The 24226-nt window shown below is 58.7% G+C and overlaps 1 protein-coding gene across 1 annotated transcript; it reads left to right on the top strand.

Annotated features, from left to right (window-relative positions):
- The first annotated feature begins 216 nt into the window (after window positions 1-216).
- On the top strand, window positions 217-19012 carry DRG2 (developmentally regulated GTP binding protein 2). Its single transcript, XM_032432040.1, has 13 exons — window positions 217-400; window positions 4195-4355; window positions 8491-8580; window positions 9202-9262; window positions 10820-10910; window positions 11569-11641; window positions 11735-11825; window positions 12705-12802; window positions 13204-13280; window positions 14445-14533; window positions 15339-15397; window positions 18422-18475; window positions 18801-19012. Exons 1-13 carry the CDS (start codon window positions 337-339, stop codon window positions 18885-18887), a joined length of 1095 nt encoding a protein of 364 aa, XP_032287931.1. The 5' UTR covers window positions 217-336; the 3' UTR covers window positions 18888-19012.
- Window positions 19013-24226: the final 5214 nt, after the last annotated feature.

The following is a 24226-nucleotide window of genomic DNA, read 5'->3' as shown; positions in this document are numbered from 1 at the left end:
CTCAGCTCAGGCCCAGCTCAGCCCTGGCTAGGTACAGCATGGCCCCGCCCCGGCCCGGCCCGACCCGCCCATCCTGGCCCAGCCCCGACCCCGCCCATCCTGGCCCCGCCCCGGCCCATAGCGGGCTCCCAGCCCCGTCGGCCCAGCGGGCGGAACCAATAGTGTCTGGCACTCCGCTCGACGTCGTCCGTCCGGACTCTGAATCCCGGAGCGCCGGGCGCACGAGGACGCTGTTCTCCGTGGGCTTCCGGGCGCACGCAGTTCTGCCGCCGCCGAGAGGGCGGAATTCCCGGTGCTGCTGCCGTGTCTGTCGGTGCCCCGGTTTCAGCCGCCACCATGGGGATCCTGGAGAAGATCTCCGAGATCGAGAAAGAGATCGCTCGGACGCAGAAGAACAAGGGTGAGGGCCGGCCTGGCGGGGCCTTCCTTTCTGCCCGCCTCAGTTTTCCTGTCTGTAAAATGGGGGAACAACTCCAGCGATAGAGCGGAACGGGCTCGAAGGCAGCAGAGAAGTGCCAGAGACGTGACCAGGTCTCGCAGCGCGCTGGAGGCAGGCAGGACCAGGCGGGATCCTGGTCCCAGCGCGCTGGTCTGATTGCAGACGGTCGCTGTGAGATCGGCTCGGTGCCAGACCAGGTGCCCGATAGAGAAATCGCAGCGCGCAGCCAGCGTCTGACCCAGAGAGAGGCATGGTCGGGCTTCAAACCCGGGTCCCCTTTTGTGCTGGAAAGCCCAGGAGGAGACCTTTCACGGGTATAGCCTCACCCAGCATCTCGGGAACGGAGGCCATCAAGACTCGAGCCTGGCGGACCTGGGTTTGAACTCCAGCGCCACCCGTACATGCTGTGAAAGCTTGGAAAGTCACTTCGCCTCTTTGAGCCTCAGTGCCCTCATCTGCAAATGGGGATCATAATCCCCGTCTCATCTTAGCTCACAGCTAAATTAAACTAGATAGTGTGTGCAAAGTACTAGGCACATGGTAAGCACTCTGTATTTAAAGTACCCCCCCCCCCCGCCCCGCGCCCCGGGCGCCTGGGTGGCTCAGTTGTTAAGCGTCTGCCTTGGCTCATGGGATCGAGCCCCGCGTCGGTCTCCCTGCTTGGCGGGAAGCCTGCTTCTCCCTCTCCGCTCTCCCTGCTTGTGTTCCCTCTCTCGCTGTGTCTCTCTATGTCAAATAAATAAATAAAATCTTAAAAAAAATAAATAAAGTAACCCCCCCAACATAGATAGCACATAATAAAGGATCAAATCTGGAGTTAAGATTGTAAGGGCTGGAGGAGCTCACAGGAGAAGAGCAGTGGGGAGAGAAAAATGATGACACCCAAGAAGGCTTCCAGGAGGAGGTGAGACTTGAACTGGTTAAGGGGAGGGTACTCCTGGTGAGGGGCACTGCTGAGGGAAAAGCATGGCAGTCTGGGTGAGCATGGTGTGTTCATGGGGCAGTTCTAGATCTAGAATAATCTAGATCAGAAGGAGGGTCTGGAGTAATGGGGGATGCAATTGGCCCGGGTGGGTGAGGCCCGGTGTCTAAGCAGTCCTGCTGTGGGGTTGCAGAGGTAGGAAGCGGGGAATCCTAGGTAGCTAGTCTCAGTGTCTGTCCTTCCCTGGCTCTTGTTTAGTTCTAGAGGCTGAGAAGTTGGGGGACCTCATTCATTCATTCATTCATTATGTGAATCTTCCCCAAGCCCTTACTATCTTCTAGGCATGAACACAGCAGGCACATCCTTGCCCTTATGGAGCTGACCTTCCAGTGGATAGTCTTTAAACGAATAACCAAATAAACAAGATCGTTTCAGCCAGCCATAAATGCTGTGAAGACAAACGAGGTTGATCTAACAAAAGTGTGGGGGGTGGGAGTTGGGACTACCAAGGTAGAATAATCAGAGAAGACCTCCATGAGGTGGGGACATCTGAGCTGAGACCAGAATGAGAAGGAACCAGCCGTGCAAAGATCTGGGGCAAGACTGTTCCTGGCAGAGGAAGGAACGTCGCTGAGGCAGGAACAGACTTGGCTTGTTCAGGGATCTGAAGGTCTGGGGCTGGAGTGCAGTGATGGCAAAGGAAAGGGCCAATCATGTAGGGCCTTGTAGGTCATGGGAAGGTGGCAGCTGTGTTCTCAGGCAGTGGGAGCTACTGGAGGGTGTTAAGCAGGGGAGAGACATAGTCTGATTTCTGTTTTGTTTTATTTATTAGAGAGAGCACAAGCAGGGGGAGTGGCAGGCAGAGGGAGAAGCAGACTCCCCACCGAGCTGGGAGCCCGACGTGGGGCTTGAATCCAGATCCTGGGATCATGACCTGAGCTGAAGGCAGCTGCTTAACTGAGCCACCCAGGCATCCTCTGATTTCTGTTTTAAAAGTTCCCACTGGCTGCCCTGTGGAGTATCATCTACAAGGATCGAGGAGAGTAGCAGGGAGGCTTTGGCAATGGTAGAAGAGGGGATGTAAAGATGATGTAAGGATTAAGACCTAGTCCTTCCCTTCAGAGGTGCTCAGAATCTTATGAGCTGGGATGACAGGAAGGATCAGATGAACCTGACGCTTGCTGAACCCATTCTTGACCACTTGTCACTGCCATCAATTCACTCCTTCACTTGTAGACATTTCCTGAGTATTTGCCCTGTGCCACCAGAAGCCGGGATCCTGCCCCATTTGAGTGAGGGAAGTAAAGAAACAAGATAGTTCCAAGTAGTGATCAAAGCCATGAAGACAATAAACAGGATCATGAAGCCAAGAGGAAGGGTGGGGGTTACCGTAAATCATAATAATAACCAACAGTTATTGGGTGCTTACCGTGTGCTAGTCATTGTTCTTAGTGCTTTCTGTAAGCCTTACGAAAATCCAGTGGAGTGGTTTCTCCTGTTAACATCCCTGCTTTGCAGATTAAGAAACTGATATACAAGAAGATTACGTAATTTTTCCAAAGTTACATGGCCAGGAATGGCAGGGTGGGATTCCAGCTCTGGTTCTTCCCTCGGCATGACATTGCCCACAGTCCCCTCTGGCCGGATAGGGGAGGTCTCTTTGAAGAGATGCCATTTGAGCTTAGCCTCAAATGTTGAGAAGGAGCCAGCCCTGGGAAGATAAGGTTGCAATGGAAGGAATAGCAAATGCAAAGGTCCTGGGGCACGAATGGTGACAGCTTGTCCTGAAGAAACAAGAAAGTCACTGTGGCTGGAATGTAGTACCTAAAAGAGAGAGCAGAAGGAGATGTTGGAGAAGTAGCAAGGGGCCAGGTTACCTAGCCCCTGCCCGCTCTTGTGGCGAAGATTTTGTAACACCTCCCTTTACTGTCATGAAATGCAGCTCCCTTTTGATAGTGTAACTTTTATACACACAGAATACGAGAAAAATCAATGTCCTGCCCTAATCATAATACAAAGGAGGAGAAAAAAAGGTATAATTAAAGTAGTGTTTATTTCAATATTTAAATGTTGGGGCACAGCCAGGATGCAGCGATGTTACAATGAAGGCGTGAGATGGTTGCACCTCTGGGTGGCATCACTGGGTATGTGGCAGCCCCATGCACAGTGTGATGTGTTGGTGACTCAGGCACCCTACAAGAGGCATCACTGGTGACAGCCTGGGATCCCAAGATGGTGAGCACCTCTAGGTAAAGTTTCCAACAACACATGCTAGAGTCTTTCCTTAACATGCACGGAAGTTGCACTCCTGGAAATTTCAGTGTTTATTGACATTGTAAAAAAAAAAAAGTGTCCTGTGTTTCTATGTGAAACAGAATGAGGCTCTAGGCTCCAATGATCCTAACCCAGGTTTTCCCTCTGCAGATGTCTTAGGGCTGTGAAAAGTCATACGGAACGTAGGACGACTGATGGCTGTTCCTGACTGACTCACACTTTGTAGGGCTGTGGGCTTCCCTGGTCCCTGCCTGATAAATGCCAATGGGAACTTCGCCATCACACGGACAACAGAAAACATCCCCCAGAATCCCCCAGGGAGTGGTGCTGCCCCCATTGAGAACCACTGACCTGGGATCGCATGGTCTCAATAAGGAGTCTAGCTTCTATCCTAAATGAAGTGAGAGGCTAAGGGGGCCTTTTAAGCAGGGGGGTGTTTTCTTCCCCGATCTGGTTCTGATGTTTCCAACCAGCATTTGGTTGTATGTGGGGGCGCACCTGCCCCACGGGGCTTGGAAACCCTGGATACTTACCTCCCATCTTGCTTTACGTCCTGTAGCCACCGAGTATCACCTGGGCCTGCTGAAAGCAAAACTTGCCAAGTATCGGGCCCAGCTTCTGGAACCGTCCAAATCGGCCTCATCCAAAGGAGAGGGTTTCGATGTCATGAAGTCGGGTGACGCCCGCGTGGCACTGATTGGATTTCCCTCTGTGGGTAAGGTCAGTGATGGTCAGCATGGGCCTTGGGGAGGAAGCAGCTGTCTTCCAAACACGACTGTCCAGTGCCGCCTCTTGCTACTTTTCTGAATTAGCTCCAGGCTCCGAGGAGACCCAGCCTCCCCCAGGATTGGGTCCCACCCCTTTATCATCCTGCCATGGCGACCATCGTTGTCTGTGTGGGGGAGAAGCGTTGCCAGTCAGTCTCGGACCCATCCATCACGTACGAACATTTACTCAGTGCGTACCCTGTGCCAGGCTCTGGGCCGGGCGCTGGTCGTACAGCAGAGAACGAGATAGTTCTGTCCAGTGAAGAGGCTGCTCAGATACAGGCTGAGGGAGCAATGACCAGGTGGCCTGGACACGTGCTGGTGGAGCAGCTTTTAAACCAGTTCAGCTAAAACGTGTGTCAGGCCCATTACTCTGGGCCACGCGTGAGGGGAAGTTGGTAACAGCCACCACCTCTTGAGCGCTTACTGCTGGCCGAGCGGTATAGCTGTGCTTTGTATGGGTTTGGTTTTATTTTTATTTATTTATTTTTAAGATTTTATTTATTTATTTGACACAGAGAGAGAGAGAGCACAAGCAGGGGGAGCAGCAAGCAGAGGGAGAGGGAGAAGCAGGCTCTCTGCTGAGCAGGGAGCCCAATGCGGAGCTCGATCCCAGGACCCTGGGATCATGACCTGAGCCTAAGGCAGCCGCTTAACCGACTGAGCCACCCAGGCGCCCCTGCTTTTCTTTTCCCCTCTGCCTGGATAAGGGGTGTGTGTATCACAGGAGGCGGGGATCGGTCTGCTCCCTATCTACACACACACAGTGAAGGTGGGCTTATAGCTACACTGGCCACTGGCATGTTTGCTTCTCCAATGCTGTCTGTCCCATTCATACATTAGAGTTCCGTTACCTCGTAATGCCTGCCTAGAAGCCCCCACTGTGGTCATAGTGTCATCAGCAGTCTGCTCCTTCCCTCCTGTGCCGATCGCCCGTCCTGGAGCTGCTGTTTCTGGAGGACGCATTCCTCCAAGTCAGCCCAGGGGCTCGAGGTTGTGGGTTTTAAAAATGCCCAGCAGCACTGCTGTTTACCCTCCGGAGAAGCTCTAGCTGACTCCACGTGGGCACAGTTAGGAATGTCTCCGAGCATCTGCTCGCGGGACGCTGTGTCAGCACCAGGCAGCGAGCTGGGCCGCGGACAGGTTAGAGGAAGACCCCAGCCTCGGCGTCAAGGTCCGCGGAAGGCTTCCTTCCTGGTGGCTTGTAGGTGCTTCTTACTCTTCAGGAGCACTCGTACCCCAGTTGGACGTTACTATCAATACCCATCTGGATGCACTGTCCCCTTGGCCTCCATCCGTGTGGGCTCAGGACACACAACATCCTTTTAGTTACCATCCAAGCCAGGTAGGATGAGGAGGGGAAAGTTGCTGGAAACGAGCCACTGCCATCCGTGGCTCTTCCTCCTCCGGGCCGCTAACAGTTCATCCAGCCGACACCTCGCAGCACTCGGCGTCAGACCTGATTGCCCGTTTGACACGCAGCTTCCTAGCCAGTGCTCAGATCCCTGTAGTGATGGGGTGCTTATGACCCCTCAACTTGACAAAAGCTGGACACAGAGCAGCACAGGGGCCTCCTGCTCAGAAGGAGCTGACGCCCGTGCTGCAGGAGCCCCTCGGTCCCCTGGGACCATCCCCACGTGTGCCCTCCGCCGGCTGAACCCCCTCATGGTCTTCAATCCTGGCAGGGTTTCCAGATCCCTCTCTGTCTCTTTGGCCCTTTCTCATTTTTCCCCAATTCTGTATACTAGAATTTCCAAACACAGAAGAGGTAAAAGAACAAGTACAGTGAACCCGCTCTCTGAATCCATCGATTTTGCCAAATTGCTCCATCTCTTCAGATTTATGTCTGTGCGGGTGTAGGGGGTTTTGTTTTTGTTTTGACTGACCCATTTGAGAATAAATTACAGACCTCATGCTACATGACCTTTCATCCCAAAATATTTAAGCTTGTATCTCTAAAGAATAAGGATATATTCCTATTTAGCCACAAACTATCACACCAAACAAAATGAACAGTAATTTAGGAATGATCTAATGCCTGGACCGGATTCTAATTTCAAGACTCACCCCCAAATGACCTTTGTGGCTGGTCTAGGCTGTCTGGGACCCTGTATGTGTTCTCTCCACCTGCTCTAATCTAGAACGGTCCCTTTTGTCAAGATCCTAATTCTAAAGAGACCAGACGGTGGTCCAACAGAAAGTCCACACTCTGGAGCTATCCGCTGGCTTCCTCGTGGTGTGCTTTAGCTTGTTCGTCTGTTCGTTGTATTCCTGTGAGCCTAGAGTCAAGTAAAAAACTTGGACTTGTGACCAGGTTCCACATAGGAGCTGGGGTGGACCTCATTTTGTACCATGCCAAAAACCCCTGACGGCTGGTTGCATTTCCAGAATGGCTTAGGGGGAGGGATGCCCTGTCTCCCTTCTGCATGGTTGTGTTAGCCTCCCCCCAAGCCCAGACAACTGGAAAGTCCACTGCAAGGTGCTGCTACCGTGGCATGCGGAAGTCAGGCCCTGTCAGCATCCCCTTAGTGACCTTGACGCCAGTGAATTGTCCTTGCCTGGGACTTTTGTTAGCTGCGGTACAATGTCAGTTTTCCAGTTCTCCTCCTCCTGCCTCACTAATTAGCTGATGTTTGTCTGGGGAGTAGCGCTTTCTCTCATTGGTGTCAGCTCTTTGGTTAGCCTGAAAAAGTTCCTGGAAAGGCAGGATGAGTGTGTGTGTGCTGCCCTTCAATGACCAGCAAGATGTTGGGGTCAGAGCTGTCCCGCAGGGTGACCGGTAACTATTTTTAGGCTTTAATTCTTGGGGCATGGTTATGGACATCATCAGTTTTCACCTGTTCTGGATTTTACTTCCAACCCGCCAAGGGCTTCTTTTCCAAGCCCAGGCTGGGAGAAGTGCTTTGTTTACCAAGGGTTGTGCCCTTGAGGGTCTGGCCCTGTGGCCAGATCCCACCGCCCTGCTGGGGATCTGGGCTCTCCAGCCATGGGAGGGCCAGGCTTCCCCCCTGCAGAGGCCAGACAGGGTTGGCGTTTCCTCCTGTTGGCCTGCAATGGTCACTCGGGGTCTTGGCAGCCAGTGCTCTCAGGGCCACCCCACCTACCCATACCTGTCTGCCCCACCAGGTTTTTATCTCTCCTCAGGTTTCTGAGAGGCCCCCAGGGCGGAGAGTTTCTGGATTTGAGGCCAGTGTTTCTTTGAAGGTGTGAAGGTTTGAGTGAGAGGTGCCCCCAGCCTTCCTGGTTGCCGGAGAAGCAGGGCCAGGTGGCCTGGTCACAACTGCATCTCAGGCTGTTTGTTCCTGGTGCCCCGCTGACTAGGCTGGGGGGGACAGGAGGCCAGGGCTGGGTTTCTTCCCCCTCTGGCTCTGCCCACTGCTTTGCTGGCCCTCTGGGCCACTGCGTCCATCGCTGTGGTCTCGCCACACTCTGGGCTTGGCCTCCCGTGTGCCTTCTCATCTCCTTTCACCCCATGCAGCCCCCCACAGTGGGGACCAAACAGATGGCTAGCGTGCATACGAAGGACTTGGACGCTCTGGAGGAAGAAGTTTCTTGCCCAGGGGAGCCCGGTCTCTCTGACTCCCAGCCAAGCCACGGCTCTGGTCCCATAGTGCACCGTGGCATGAGCGTTCCCATCTAGATCCTTCCCAGCTCACCCCTTCCTGCCTGGCACCACCTTCTCCTGCCAGCTGGCTCTGTCTCAGACCACGTCTGTCCCCTTGCACATCTCACCCCTCCCTGGGTGAGCAGCCACTTTGAGTGCCATGGGCTGTTGCCCGCTTGAAGTTCTCTGGGGCCCAGGAGGGGCTGGTGGGTTTGGTGGAGCTAGGGCGGGGGCCCCGATTTAGAAACCAGTTCCCTGTGTCCACCTGAGACAGGCCTTGAGGCCTCCAAGGAAGGGACTGGCCCTCTGGTACCCCACCCGCTCTCGGCAGGGCCAGAGGTGACGTTTCCGGCTGTCTTCTGTCCGCACGCTGAGGCTGAGGAGTCTCTGTGTTGCCTGCATCCGGCAGGCTCCTGGCCCGTGGGGAGCCTCCCAGGAGGCTGGGACTAGACTCCTCACTGCAATGACCTCCTTTTTCTCCTAGTCCACCTTCTTGAGTCTAATGACCTCCACAGCCAGCGAAGCTGCGTCCTATGAATTCACCACCCTGACATGTATCCCTGGGGTCATCGAAGTAAGTTGGGGTGTGCTGGATTCCAGAAGGGGGAAGGGTGTGTGCTCGGGTTTGCGGTGGTGTGGAGGGATGTGGTGTCCGTGCGGAGGGAGACGGCTCTGAACTGAGCTGCTTTGCCCCAAAGCCCTGGCACCTCAGGATTCTGGCTGCCGAGACCCCAGAGACGCCTGACTGGTTCCGGGAGTCGGGCCGGCCCATGGCAGCTCTCCCTGGCGCCCCACTCTGCTCCGCTGTCCCACACCGCCCCAGCTTGGGTCACTTGTTGCTGGCTGGCCGGATCCCTCTGGCTCCCATGAAGCTTCAGAGCCTGGGGCAGCTGGGGTCCCGGGGCCTGGAGCCTCCATGCTGCAGGGACGTTTTTGTGGAGTGCTCTTACCATCACTGAAGACCCACTGTGGTGGGATCGTAACACCTCGAGAGGCCCTCCCCACGGCTCCTCAGCTCGCGGGAGAGGGTCTGTGCCGGGCTGGAGCGGTGAGAAGACAAGGCTTGGGCCTGGCCCCGGAGGCTGACCCCAGGGTTTCCCACAGCCCCTGCAGTGCAGGCTGTTGTAGGGCTCCTGGGCTCAGGCAGGCCCTTCCTGCAGGGACTCCTCCCCTGACCTTCTCTTCCCCATTCTAGTATAAAGGGGCCAATATCCAGCTCCTGGACCTTCCTGGGATCATCGAGGGTGCAGCACAAGGTAGGAGGTGGGGACAGGAGGGTGGGAGACAGGGTGGCTCTCAGCACCCCGGCCCGCCCTTCCAGAGGGTGTTGGGTACTGGCCTCACTGTTAAAATCGGACGTGGCTCCGGGCTTGGACGGGTAGGGGGAGGCTCGCAGCCTCTCACACTCCTCCGGCCTCATACCGTCCTGGCTGGCCCCATCTGAAAGCCCAGGAAACCGAGGCCCCTCGAGGTGAGGTGACTTGCCCAAGGTCGCATAGCTCGCCTGACAGGTTTGAATTCGCTCTTCTACTCCACGGGCTCCAGCGCGGCCCTGCAGGGAACCCTGCAGGGAGCGGACACCTATCAGCTGTGCTTCTCGTCCTGGAGCCCCATCCTTGGTCGTTTTGGTTTTGTGTGTTCTGAGATGGGAACATGCCCGTGGCTTCTGGGGGCGGCCCGCAGGGGGTGCCCCGCAGCCTCGCAGAGATGGGAACCAGCTGATGGTTCTCTGGCAAGCGCCGGGCTGTGTGCTGGCCGCTGTCTCAGTCCTCAGCTGGCCCTGTGACTTAGCGAGTGTCACCATTTCCTTTTCATAGCTGGGAGGAACATCAGGGATGATAGGTAAAGGGTCTGCCCTGAATGACTATTGACCCACTAAGGGGCAGAGCTGGGGTCAGCGCCCGCCTCTCTGGCTCTGTAGCCCCGGCATGGCTGGGCAGCAGGGCCTCCTCCCTGCGGGTCCAGTTGCTGTCTCTGCCCTGTGCCCTCCCATACCCCACCGTCATCGGGGCAGAGTCCTGCCTGCTTGGACTGGGGCAGGGGGAGTGGTGATGGTCCCCCAGGAACCTGCTGTCCCCGCTAGCATCGTGGGGCCTGTGGGTGGTCTGGCCACGGTGAGGGGAGTGTGCGGGGAGTGTCGGGAGGTAGCTGGCCCATGAAGATCACCAGGCCCAAGCCCCTCTTTCTCAGAAGAGGGAGGCCGGTCATGGCTGAAATCTATACTACCTAGATCCTAGTGCTGTGACCTTGGCAAGATGCCTGGCTTCTCTGGTGGTCTCATAACCACAGGGTCTGATCTTTATGTGGCAGTTCCTAGAGCACCTCTTCCTGTGGCGTCTCGTGTGATCCTTTCTGCAGCCCTGTGGAGGGGGGGTGGGTTGTCGCGCCCGTTTCCAGAAAGGGCAGGTGTGTTGAAATCCTCAGACCACGCTAGCTTTGTGATCTTAGGCAAGTGAGTGAGTGTCTCTAAACAAGGTCTCGGTTTTCTCATCTGTGCAATGGGTGTGATGATGCTGCCTGTATAGGATCATTTTGAGGATTAGGTGAGGAAATGTTCATGAGGCCTGCCACACAGGAGGGGCAGGGGGAGAACGTTACTTCTCCTAGGGTGGCGATGTCAGATTGCCTTCTCTCTGCGAGTCTCCATGAGTAAAACAGCACGTGGATTAAAGAAGAGCGCCGGGGAGATCCCAGCCCAGGGCTGCCACGTGGCAGAGACCATGATGGAGCTGTTAAGGACAGGAGTCTGGGGCCCTGTGGGCTGGGGGGCGTGCCTCTGTCACCGTGTGACCCCATCTCTTCCCCCTGTCCAGGGAAGGGCCGTGGCCGGCAGGTGATTGCTGTGGCGCGCACGGCTGACGTCGTCATCATGATGCTGGACGCCACCAAGGGAGAAGTGCAGAGGTCCGCAGGGTGGTGTGCTGGGGGGGGGCAACCTGATACATCTGGAGAGGTCCCTGGGCGGGCTCGTGGGATGCTGTGGCTGCATCTGCTGTGTCCCTGAACTCACGATGGGTGGCCCAGGGGCTGCTTGGGCCTCTCCCACGTGGGAGCAGCGGCAGGCCTGTCCGCAGGCTAAACCCGTGCGGTCAGCCTGGGGCATCCTCTCGGAGAGGCTCGCATCTGGCATGGAGGCGTCTGGAGGCTGAGGGCTGCGCCGTGCTGGCGGAAGCCTCTGCCACCGGCCCCTAGCTGCCACAGGCTGTCCTGGCTCTGGCTCCTGCCTGCCGAGGCTGAAGTGCCTCAGTTGCTGCCCAGAACCCACTGGGAGCCCAGCCCCAAGCAGCAGCTGTATTCATGCCCTGACCTGCTGGCTGAGGGGCACACCGGGCCTCCCCCTGTGTGCCAGTCGCAGACCCAGCCAGTCTCCCCTCCGACTGGCCAGAAGGTCCAGAGGCTCCCCCTCTGCAGCTTTGGGTTGTTGGGAAGGAACATTCTGGGTTCCTAGTGGTGGGAGGAGGGCACTGGTCTCCCTCCGGGTGGTCAGGGGCTTCCTGTGGACCATGGAAGCCATCCAGCCTGCCTCTGGGCACTTGTGGAGGTTCATGGGGGCTCTACCCAGGTCTCTGCTGGAGAAGGAACTGGAATCAGTGGGTATCCGCCTGAACAAGCACAAGCCCAACATCTACTTCAAGGTGAGGCCCCTCACCTGTAGGCCAGGCCTGGGCAGGTTTGGGATGATGGCCGCTGCCCCTTGGTGAGCAGCTCTCCCTCCCTCTCTTCTCCAGCCCAAGAAAGGTGGTGGCATCTCCTTCAACTCAACAGTCACGCTGACCCAGTGCTCAGAAAAGCTGGTGCAGCTGATCCTGCACGAGTACAGTATCCTTTCCAAGAGCAGCAAGGGAGGGGCGACGTGAGACGGGAGGCCTTGTGGCCCAGGATGCTAACAGACCACACTCCAAGCCACCCCGGATCCATCCGAGCAGCCACCAGGAAGGCTGCAGCCCGGTGACATGGGGCACTTCCTGTCCCCTTCGCCTCCGTGCTCACCAGGCTGCAGGCTGCCTGGGCCACAGCCGTGTACTCAGCAGGGCCTTCCTGACTCCCTGCCAGGTGCTAGGCACTGGTAGCCAGTCACATCTGGAAGGAAGGTGAGATGGTGAGGGAAACAGCCCCCAAGGACAGGGTTCCTGGCCTGGGGAAGCCTCAGGGAGAACCAGGGGCCTGGCTGTTCACCGCTAAAGTAACGTTGGGGGCCTAGGTGAGTCTCTGGAGGACCCTGGAGGACGGGGCAGAGCCCCAGAGGTAGAGGAGCTCAGCATATGAAGAACTCACCATGGGACAGGCTGTCTGCGAGGTTGTGAGGCCCTTGTCACCACAGGTATGCAAGCAGAGGCAGGGTGGCCTCCAGAGGAGAGCTTTGCCTGGGGGAAGGTGGGTTAGAGTGGTGCTTGCAGACAGTGCTCTTGGCACTGAAGCCTGGGGTTCCACTGAGGATTCTGGCAAGTACATTTTCCTTCTTGCCTAACTGTGAAGATTGAAGCCACTGATTGAAACTTTACATGTTCTGGTTCCTTTTGAAAAAAAAAAAAAATGAGGGCACTCCCCAAACTTTACCATCTTGTAAAACCTCCAAGGCAGATGCCCTCTGAGGTCCCTTGTGGCACTGTGTTTCTTGGCTGGCCATTCCGGCCCCTCTGCCGCGGGGACAATGAGGAGTTGCGGGTGCACAAGTGGCCCTTAATCCGAGCCCCTCAGAGATCTTCAACGCGGAGGTGCTCTTCCGAGAAGACTGCTCCCCGGACGAGTTCATCGATGTGATTGTGGGCAACCGGGTGTACATGCCCTGCTTGTATGTAAGTGGCACCGGCCCCCAGGGTGCACGTGCGGGAGGGAAGCTCGCCAGGGGCCGACCCGGATGCAAGGCAGCCTTCCCAGAGGAGCAGGAAGAGCCTGGGGCTGCCTCCACCCTCGCCTCCCCTGTCCCCTGGGGGCTGCGTGAGGCTTGCACACCTGTCTAGCTTGACACCAGGGCTCTAGTCCAGCCTTCCCTTCTGGGCGTGGACAGCGGCCCCAGGACCCTGCAGCCTTTCCCCATCCTTGAGGCGGCAAGGAAGGGAGGACATGGGCATTGGCATTGCGCCGAGGCCCGCAGAGGGAGGAACTGTGGGCCGAGCCGAGGCATTTGGGGACCCATTTCCTGCACTACTTTGTTCCATTCCTTCCCCAACACCTACCTTCCCGGTCTCAATCCCAGGTTTATAACAAAATCGACCAGATCTCAATGGAGGAAGTGGACCGCCTGGCCCGGAAGCCCAACAGTGTGGTCATCAGGTGAGCTCTCGGCTGCCCTGAATCCTTCGGGTATGTGAGCTCATCAGGCCTCCCGGGCACCTTGGGCCAGGCAAGCCCCCCATGTGCGCCCGGGTCAGAGGAGACCATCTCAGTAATGGCTTTGACCTGGTCCTACCCTGGATCGGCCTGGGCAGAGTGGGTGATGTGTGGTGGGCTCTGCTTAAGAAAACAGAAGGGAAATAGTACCACCAACGTAGATGGTTAATAATCACTAAGAGGCTTCAGAGCCTAGTAGTTAAGGGCAGGCCTCAGAAAGCCCAAGAGTGTGAGCCAGCTGCTCCCGGTCCTCTGGAAGATGCGGCTTCCACAGCGTCCTCTGCGCCCGTGTTGGACAGCGTGGGCAGTAGAGGGAACCCAAGTCGTCGGGTGGGTGGGGCCATCCCGGCCCCGCCCCCCAGCCCTGCTTGGACCCGTGGGTCCTGGGGGTGCCACCAGCACTGTGGCTGAGGGCTGTTTGTTCTCTCATCACCATCCCTGCAAATTCCTCCTTGGGAGCAGCCTCGGGCTCCACTCTGCTGGCGGCGCAGCTCAGACAAGGCTTACGGGAGCGGGATGCTGAGGGACCAGGTGGGGTGACTGGTGCAGATGATGGGTAAGGGTCCTGGACCGTCTCCCGGGCCTTGCCGGCTACTGCCAAGAGCAGCAGAGAGTGGGCGTCCTTCCCGAAGGACAGCTCAGTTCCTCTCCTGCAGCTGCGCGCCAGGCTCCCTTCAGGGGCTGCGCGAGGACAGGCTGGTCCTCCGGGCCTGAGGTCACCTCCACACACACCTTCACCTGCTGTGCTCACAGCGTGTCAGCGGAGGTCAGGGTACCCGCTCAAGGTCACGCCTCCGCAAACGATGAAGCCGGGGGCCGCGCCATCACTGACATCCCCACTGGGCTGCCCTGTGCCCGTCGCTGTCCTCCAGCAGCTGGCAGGAGGGAAGCCCCCCCCAGAGCACCGCAGAGACCCCCAGGAGACAGCCGAGCTCTCCTGGGCGTGACCGTGGCTGTGACCAGAGGCGCGGGCAGCTGAAGTGTCAAGCTGCCGTCGGATCTGCGGGCTTGGTCTCCCACGGGTGCCCGCTGGGCCGCCCTGGTCCCGGTGCCCTGGCCTCCGAGCCCGCGGGGGCTGCTCTGACTGGCCGCCTTCCTCCCTGGCAGCTGCGGCATGAAGCTGAACCTGGACTACTTGCTTGAGATGCTTTGGGAGTACCTGGCCTTGACCTGCATCTACACCAAGAAGAGAGGACGTGAGTTCCGCGGCGGGTGGCCCCGGGCCGAGTCACCGTTCCTGTGGGGCTGCCAGGCTCTGCCTGTGGCACCCAGAGGGCCCAGTGCCCCCGGCTCAGCGTGTCCCGTACAGACCGCAGCTCTTCTGCCGTCTCAGAGCTGGCAGTGCCCTCGGCCCCAGGCTGCTAGAGCCCTCGGCTGAGCCTTTACAGAATGCCGCTCTCTGGGGCCTTTGGCCTCGTCTTGGGGACGCCCCCCGGGGTGGGGGGGCAGCAGGCTAGAGGCCGGCCCGTGGTTCCCCACGGGCTACAGCGATCACCCCCTTCCCATGCCGCCTGGGTCAGCACTTGAGGCACATGAATATAGAGGAGCCTTCACCATTCCCCCCCCATCCACCCCTTGGGGCACATGTCTCACACCCTGTGACCATGCGGCTGGGTTCTGGCAGTTTGCGTGGCCTTGACCTTGTCGGCAAGGGAGAAGCTGCAGCTGCCCCAGACTGGTCACCAGCAGCTGTCACGTCTTGCCAGTGCTGTCCAGAGGCTCCGCGTGGCTGCACTTAGTTAGGGCTCTCGTGGCTGGTGGGGTTGCAGGCTGCCTGAGTCCTGGACGTGGATTTCTGTTGACTTCCTGTGTTAAGGTCAAGGTTGGAGAACACCGCACAAGGATCTGTAGGGAGGGTGTGCCAAATGGTGAGGGGAAGGCTGAGCCAAGGCTGGGGGCTGGAAGGGCCTCTGTCCCCCCGGTGGAAGGCAACCACAGGGCAGCTTGGGGCCATAACTGGTTGCCTCCCTGTCCCCCCACCTCCGATCTCTACCTTTGCAGAGAGGCCAGACTTCACAGATGCCATCATCCTCCGGAAAGGGGCCTCTGTGGAGCATGTGGTGAGTCGCCGAGACGTGTCCAGACGGCGGGTCAGGGAGCTCTCCGTGCCCGCTGCAGGGTTTGGCTGGACGCTCTGCCAGCCCTGCGCTGATGTGGGTCACCCGCTGTGGGAGCAGAGTGGCTGTGGGCAGGCTCCGGAGTCAGACCTGGGGTCGCCTCAGCCACCGTTCCCAGCCGCATAGCGAGCCCCCAGGCCTCCCCCGGAGGCAGGGGTGTACCGCCCGCCCCAGTGGTGGTCGTCCCCCTCCTGTCACACGCTGCTGCCCTGGGGCATTTCTGTATTGTTAACTCCAAGTTGTGTTTCCCCAGTGCCGGCCCGTGGCTCAGAGTAGCTGCCTCCATGCCCTTGGCCCCTCCTGGCTTCCTGTCCCCCAGTCAGCCCCCCACGGCCCTCCCTGCTCCCACATCCTGCCCCCCCCAGCCCCGGATGGCTCTGAATGCTTTTTGCACTCAACACACATTTACTGAGCACGTGGGTAAAGCACTGAGTAAACAACACAGCCCCAGTTCCGGCCAGAACGGGGTCCTTCAGGGGCAACAGATGCCAAACACCCAATGGCAGAGCTAAGAGGTCACCCCTAAGGGGGAGTGCAACAAAGTAAGGCAATGGGGAGTGACCCTGAGTCTACACAGAGAGGCCACGTGGTCTCAGGGGAGGGGACCTGATTGGGCCTGTAGACCGAGGAGGACCTGACTGGGAAGAGTTAGGGGTGGTGGAAGCCCTCCCAGGCAGGGGAGCGAGGTATGCAAAGGTCCTGAGGCAGAGGGGCGCTGGGCTGAGCCTGTGGGCTCAGGGAGAGGAGTGTGGGTTCCATATCTGGAGTTTTGTTGCAGGCCCAAAGGTCACCTGTCCCAGAATGTGACCCTGCACCACTTTTTATGAAGGCATATGGGCCCTGCAGGAGCAGGTGACAGCCCAAGAGCCTGGGACAGTGTACCAGGTCACACAGACAACTTAAGGCTTTGGTTTTGGGGGGTTTTGTTTTCCATCTAGCTCATTTCTTTTCAGGATCTGTCTGGTGGACGGGTGGTGGGCTGGCCTGCGGGCTGTGCTCCCGCATTCATTCGTTCAGCAAGCCCAGCCTGAGGCCCCTGCCACCTAGAGGCCCCGATACAAACGGGCGGGGTTCGGCCTTGAAGGCCAGCATGGCTGGCAGAAGCCACATCCCTTAGATGACTCATAAGGAGCTCCGTGGGGGAGTCCCTGTCCCCGCAAGCCTGTTTCAAAACCTGTGGCAGAGGTGTGTCCTGGGGACTGAGCAGCTGTTGGTACAGGGGCCTCCATGTGCTGGTCCTCTGTGGGGTTCCCCTACACCCCCTGTGGGTACTTTCCTCTACCCGCTCATGCCCTGGCGGCTTGCCCAAGAGGATGTAGGACTTCAGCCACTCCAGGAAGAAAAGCGGGAGATAGCAGGAGAATGGTTTTCTAGGCAGGGGGAATAGCAGGTGCAAAGGCCCAGAGGCAGGAGCGAATGTGGGGAATGCTGGCTGTTTGCCATCAGCTGCCCGGAGGGCCAGAGGCAGGAGGGGCTAGACCTAAGGGTGAGAAGTGCCCAGTGGGGTGGGGAGGGGTTTGGGGGGCCCGGCTCCAGAGCCTGGACTCTGTCCGCGAGAGCCTTGCTCTTCAGTGGTCACTTCCTCCCTGCTCGCTCTCCGCACGGGTGCCTCCCTCCTGGGACACCCAACTGTCCCAGGTGCCACAGGGTATACGAGAAGGCCCGCCTGGATGCCGACAGCAGGGGCCCAAAGTAGAGGAACCACGTAGACACTGGAGCCAGGCAGACACAGGGTCATAGCCTGGTTCCCCCATACTGTGTCAGCCTCCCTGTGCCTCAGTTTCCTCTTCTGGGCGTAACAGCCCCAGCCCCAGGGCCTCTGTAATGCACCCAGCCTCGGCCCTGGTATGCATTCAGTAAGAGCTGAGGAAGGCCTTGCCTCCAAAAGGGTCATGGGCCATAAGCCCCCAAAGCAGCGAGGGCCTCGCAGGGCTGTCAGCAGTGAGAGGCGTGGTGGGCACGGAGGAGCAGGAGTGTCCCCATCATCAAACAGTATGCTCTCTCCCCTCGTAGGAAAGATGGCCTGGGATGACCTTCCATTGTCCCCCACTGCTAGAGACAAGTGCAGAGAAAGGCAGAGGAGGCCCAGAGCAGGTGGGAAATGTTCTCACAGGCTCAGCATCCGCACAGGAGCGGGGGCCGAGGCATCGGGGCTCTGGCCAGGACCCACAAGGCTTGCGGGCACCGGTGGGGAGAGGCAACACCACACGGCCTTCCCTCCAGCCCCCCTCCACTGCGCCTGCCCCCCGATATCAGGGGGCAGAGCTGCCCACCCCTGCAAGGCCCCCTCCTTCCAGCTTCCTTTAGAAGCCCTGGGATTCCGGAGGTGGGGCTGGATGATGTCCTGGGCGGGCGGCTCCAGGTGCCAGCTGTGGCCAGGACGTGACCAGGTGTGACTCCAGGCTGAGGTGGGGTGTCCGGAAAACCACCCCCACCCATCCAAAGGAGCATCTGTCAGGGGTGTCACTCAGGCAAGGCTGGCAGGAAGGCTGCTGACAGCCAGATCCAGACCTTCTAAAGCCTTCGAGAACATTTTTTTTTTTTTTTAAGGATTTTATTTACTTATTAGAGAGAGAGCACAAGCAGGGGGAGTGGCAGGCAGAGAGAGAAGCAGGCTCCCCGCGGAGCAGGGTGCCCAATGCGGGACTCGATCCCAGGACCCCGGGATCATGACCTGAGCCGAAGGCAGACGCTTAACCGACTGAGCCACCCAGCGCCCAAGGTTTCGAGAACATTTCTAATGGGCACCACAACCTTTGGGCCAGCCTGGAAGTGGGAGCATCAAAACAGCCTGCAGCCATGAACACGAGACTGTGGATCGAGCCTGTGGTGTTCACAGGCCACGGCTCTGAGCGTCTGCCGGCGGAATTGCTGCTTCTTGGCACCTGCCTGGGGCTTGGGTGTGTGGCCAAGCTCGGTGGGCTCGGGTAGAGACTCCTCTCACTGTCCCTCTCTCCCATCCTCCAGTGCCACCGCATCCACCGGTCACTCGCCAGCCAGTTCAAGTACGCGCTGGTGTGGGTGAGTCTCTGGGCCAGAGATGGGCGGGGGTCCTGCCCAGCATCGCCCCCGGGTTGGGCAGGGGCACGGCGTTCGTGCTGCTCTGTGCGGTGTCCCAGTTCAGGGGCATGCTTGCTGACCCCTGCTGGCCTCTCCCACTTTGGGATCTGGGGATGGTCAGGCCCCTGGGGACATCTGCCAGTGCTGGGGCCCCCACTTCAGACTCTAGCATTCACAGCCCCCCCAACATACCTACAGCCACACCCACCTTCCTCCTGTAATAGCTATACTAGGTGTGGCCCTGCTCAGGACAGAGGCTGACGTGGCCCCTTTGTCCCCTGCCTAGGGCACCAGCACCAAGTACAGCCCGCAGCGGGTGGGCCTGACCCACACCATGGAGCACGAAGACGTCATCCAGATTGTCAAGAAGTAGTGCCTCCTGCTGGGCCCCCTGCCTGCCCACCCTGTCTCCCCCGGGGAGTCGGACCTGGCCGGACACACCAAAGCCCAAACAGGAAATTCATACAAATACATACACCCCAGGAAGGGGTCTCTCAAGTCTCTGCTGTTTCTGGAAGTTTCTTCAGTAGGCAGATGATGAAGAGTGTATTGGGGCAGAGGGCATGGTTGGGGAACTTGGGCTGGGCTGGTGGCATTTGCCACGAGACTGGCCCCTTGGGTGGGGGTTCTGTGTTGGGAACACTGGGCCTGCGCCCTGCCCCTGGCCCCCCTTCAGGCACCGAGGGGGCAGGTTGCCCCCCTACCCTGCAGCCAGGGCCTCATGCGGACGGCTTGCTCAGTGCTGGGGCTCAGAGCCGAGCCTGCCCGGGTCCCTGGGAGCTGTAGTTTCTGTTGGGGCACCTTGGGCCTTCAGCTCCTCCCAGCCTGCCTGACACTCGGGGAGGGGGCCTCCCAGGACAAGCCCTCTGCCCCACCCCAGGGCTGCTCCATGGTGGCTTTAAGCCCCAGCTCATGCCCTCCTCAGCCCGAGGAGTCCTGATGTACTGCCCTCCCAGGGCCACCCCTGCCCAGCACCAACCCCGTGACCCGGGGCCTGCACAGACGCCTGGAGTGGTGGCTTTGGTGTTGGGTTTCTGTACTTTTCCCCCAAGCCCCCGGTCTTGGCTCTCCTTTCTACAATAAAGAGTGGAAACAATCCCTGTTCAGACTGAGGACAGTTCTGTCAGTTTGCTGAACTCTGTTGCCAGGCTGGGTCAGGGCCAGCCACGAGCCTGGTGACCCGAGGATGGCTGGAGCCTGGGCTGTGGCAGAGCAGGCCCAAGTCTGGGGTATGGAGGAGAGTGTGGGGGACCTCCAGGGTGCTCTCTGCCCTGGAGGGTTGGCCAGGGACCGTGGGCCCCAGATGCGGCACCTCCTGAGGCCAGGCCTGGCTGCCAAGGTGGGCAGAATTCTCAGAAGGCCCTTGTGGCTTTCGGGGTGGCAGGGAGGCTCCCCTGTGAGAGCAAGGTAGCCGGGTCTATCATCTGTTAGCTCAGCAGGCAGGGCTGGACGGGCCTTGGTGTGGTGCCAAGGAGTGGCAGCCGGTGGTCAGTGAGCCGCTGCATGCCAGGGTCGGTGCGGGGCCATCCCAGCAGCCTGTTCTCCAGGGGCAGCAACTTGCCCTGGGCTTCTACAGCTTGTAAGTGCAGAGCTAGGATTTGAACCCCAGCTGGGACTTCTGAGCCACAGGGGAGGCTTCCCGGAGGAGGTGGGCCTTTTGAGAGTGAATCGTAACAGGTTTTGTGGGGCTCCCAGGCACTGGGCTGGCAGGAGGCGGCGAGGGCTTTCCCGGGGGTCTTCAGGTCCAGCTGGGCTGTGGAGCAGGCCCCCTGCCCTGCTTTCCAGGCTGTTCCTGGCTCCTCTGTCAGCTGCTCGGGCTCCTTTCCTGAGACAAAACAGGAATAATAGACATCATTAAATATACATGGGGCCCCAGGCGGTCGGCGTGGTGGGCTGGGCCTCCCTTCCCCGCAACACTGAGCGGCTCTGCTGGGCTGGCCATGCTCCTGGGGCCAGCCACAGGACCCCCATTAGGCGGCATGCAGGCAGGGAGCAGGCCACAGGACCCAGGTAAGAAGAGCCCGGCCCTGGGCCCTTGGGGTCTGCTACAAGTACCTCTCCCCGGGTTGCAGGGAGGGGAAGAAGGGAGAGGGCAGTGGGCCTTGCCCCTAACTCACAGTGAGGCGCTCCCTGGGCCTCGGTTTCTTCATCCATAAAATGGGCGTGATGCCCACACAGTTACCCTCTCAGTGAAGGTCGGATGCCAAGACAGGTGAGTGCTCCATGGCTTACCTCAGCCCTTCTCCCCACGGCCACCAGGCCGGCCATGAGGTCCCACGTAAGGGTTTCCGCCTGGGTGATGGTCACTGCTACTTCTTGCCTTGCAGGTAGGGAAGGGCCCCTTGTTCACAGAGCATCAGATCCAGGCCTATCCTGTGCACCAGGCCGGCTGGGAAAGGGTGGGAGATGAGGCCAGAGGTCCTCAGGCAGTGTGGGCTTCGGGCAGGCGTTGCCAGGGGTCTCCGGCCACTGGGCCGCCGTGCTCCCCACCGCGGACGGGCTGTTTCCTGCGCCAGGTCTGTGCGTCCACAGGTCCGGGCAATCTGCTTCTCTGTGTTGAATGCTCGGTTCTCTGGATGGGTGGCTGGCATGGTTATGCTGTCTGGACCCGCGTGAGAGCCGAAGGAACCACATGCTGTGCACACCCAGGTCGCTGTGAACTGACAGCTTGCAGAGGGGTGTCCTTAGGGCTGGAGAAGCCCCTCAAGAGCCCCTGAGGTCCCTGCCCCCCCCCCGACCAGGGTGAGTGCCAAGCATTGGGCCCCGCCCTAGACGGCCACCCTGTTCCCACCGTTCACCCTCCCTGGGCCTTCTTCTGTGCGGGGAGGCTCCGGCCAGGCTGATCCGAAGCCCCTTCCTGCTCAGAAGATCGTGAAGGTCAATGATACCCACGCCCTCACTCAGGCCCGTCCACAGACCACAGGGCTGCATTCCCAGAGGGCCCAGCCTGCAGCTTGATAAGACTCGGGGGGGCAAAGGAGCCTGGGGCATGAATATTCATCCACATCTGTGTGTTTCTCTCCGTGTCCCTCCTGTTCAGCTTAGATTCCATGCTTCCTCATTTCAGAAACCTCCTTTGGCAAGAATCCCTCCCGCTAAAGCTCATCTGCCCTCAAGATCCCCTCTGGCCTGGCCCCAGGAGTGGGGCTGGGGGGCTTGTACCATCTGTTGCGGAGGGTCCCCCCACAGCAAGGCCTGCCTCAGGTGCTCCCTCGGCAGCTCTTCTAACCACCTCTGCTCCCCTTGAACCCCAGCTGGGAAACTCCTCATCTTCTCCAAACGCTCCGGGCTCATCCACACCTCCATGATGGAAGAGGCCGAGTCCAGGCCACCTCCTCTGGGCCTTCACACCTTCACACTGCGTGGATGACTCAGCCTCCCTCTGTTTCTCTCAATTTCTCTCTCTCTCTCCTGGGTCGGTCCCACTGACTTGCCAACTAATCTGTATTAGTTTGCTCGTGCCGCCGTAACGAAGTATCACAGACTGGAGGTCCTAGACAATAGAAATTGGTTTCCTCGCCGTTCTGGAGGCTGGAAGTCTGCGATCAAAATGGCAGGGTTGGTTTCTCCTGAGGCCTCCCTCCTTGACTCAGAGGCTCACAGCACCCTCGTCGGCCTTTTGTCTGTGCGCCTCGTCCACTGAAAAAATTATGAGCCCCTGGACATGTCATTCCCTGTGGCCACCTGCTTTTCGTGGCTTAGCTCCTCCAAGTACCCCTCCCCCATGTCAATCTCACCCACCAGCTCTCCCCAACATGCTGCCTAAACAGCTCCCGCCCCGGCCCGATGTCACTCGTTTCTAGACAGCGACCATTTCTAACCACATTTACCTGGCCCAGCAAGCTTGGCAGTCAGTAAGGGCCGGAGTGGGAGACCCCCTACTTCTTGCTCTGTCCTCCTACACAGGCTCACCCCCACCCCCTGCCTCCGTTTCATCTGACCTGTGGATCTAAATTTCCCTGACTCCTCATCTGGACATCCCATGGTCCCCCCAAGTCCTAGAACAAACCCCATCCTTTGCCACACGGTGGCCCAAAAGCTTTTCCCACACCACTTTCCAAGAAGCAATGTGAGGCAGTGGTTGAGAGCACGGACACTCAGGAGCCAGACTTTCCAAGCTTGAATCCGGTTTCAGGCTGTGTGGCCTCAGGCAACTCACTAGACTTCTCTGGGCCTGTCTCCCCACCTGTAAAGTGGGAAGAATAGTACCTACTTCCCGAGCTCGTAGTGAGGGTTGAATGAATGCTATGTGGCCGGGTAGTTCTCACTTCCTCGCTGGGGGTTCTCTGCTGGGTGATGGAACCTCTCTAATCCGGAGCCCTTCATCTACAGGATGGGAAGAGCAGTTCCCACCTTACATACCGTGCGAATCTAGTGAGATACTAGAGCAAAGCATTCCAGACCAAGCCTGGCCCACTGTAAAACTTGCCAGTGTTGGTTTTGTGATTTTCAAAATGCATATGTGGTCTTGGCACTCCTGACAGCCTAAAACCCTTCCGAGGCTCCCCATTACTTTAGGGATAGAGACCAAAATCCCACCCCAGCCTCCAGGTCTCATGGGGCAGGTCCCTCCTGCCATCCTGGCCGCTTCTCACTCCACATGCTCTGCATCCCTTTGCCCCTCTCACCACTTGGCCTTTGCACATGCTGTTCCACCTGCCTGGAACACTATTCCCTCTTTCATTTGATTCGCTCCCTCTCATCCTTCAGATCTTGGCTCAGGGTCACCTACTCAGGGGCACCTTCCTGGTCTTCCAACGCACTGTTCGCCCACCAGGGTTGTGGTGGGCCTGGCCTCCAGAGCCCTGCTCATGGCTAGCAGTGTCCCCCTTGGGGTGGCTCTTTGCTTCAAGTCTGTGTCCCTGTGACCCTGGGAGTTCCACGAACACAAGAGACTGTGGCTGGTTCCACTCAACTGTGGGAGCCCCTAGCACCCAACACAGTGGCTGGCACGGAGACACACAACCAACATTGAGGAATGAATGGATGGGTGAGAACCTTGATCCCTGACAGCCCCTCCGTGCATGCTGCCGAGGCTGGGGACACTGAGAGGGAGATGGGACCCGCACCCACTGGAGAAAGGGCAGCCCTGGCTGACTGGGGCCACTCTCCCCATAGCCTGGGGGCAAGCCTGGGCCCCAGAGACCAGAAAGGACCATGGGAGCAGGCCCTGCTGCCCACAGTCACCCAGACCACCTGCCCAGAGCAGACAGGATGCCATAATGATGGCAGTTCACTCCAGGCTAGGCTCTCGAATTCAGTGCTTGCATCAGCCCTGCACGGAGAAGGTGCCAGCAGTACCCACACTTACGGACGAGGAGACTTGGGCGCAGAGGCTGCATGACTTGCTGTGGTCAGATCCAGGACAGGAACGGGACCTGACCCGGGGCTCTGAGCCACCCCGCTCCACATCTGCTGGGCTCCCTGGAGCGCCGTGGGCCCTCCTGCAGCAGCGCGGTTCACCTCTCTGAACATCAGTCTCTTCATCTGAACCAAGGACCCTCCACTTAGAGCAGACAAAGGATGTGGCTCTGGGACATGTCCTTGAGCCCGAACCTACCCTGCCCGCTCTCCCTAGCCTCAGTTTCCTCAAATGTCACATGGAGCCGGGGGACGGGGTTGGATCTTGTGGTCTCAGGCCGACATTCTTCCAAGAGCCCCTCTAATGGGGTGTTTCCACTCTCTTTTTTCCATTAATGCACTCACATGGTT

This window comes from Phoca vitulina, unplaced genomic scaffold, assembly GCF_004348235.1.
Source record: "Phoca vitulina isolate PV1807 unplaced genomic scaffold, GSC_HSeal_1.0 scaffold47, whole genome shotgun sequence".
NCBI classification, from domain to species: domain Eukaryota; kingdom Metazoa; phylum Chordata; class Mammalia; order Carnivora; family Phocidae; genus Phoca; species Phoca vitulina.
This window is presented reverse-complemented; position numbering and strand designations above follow the sequence as displayed.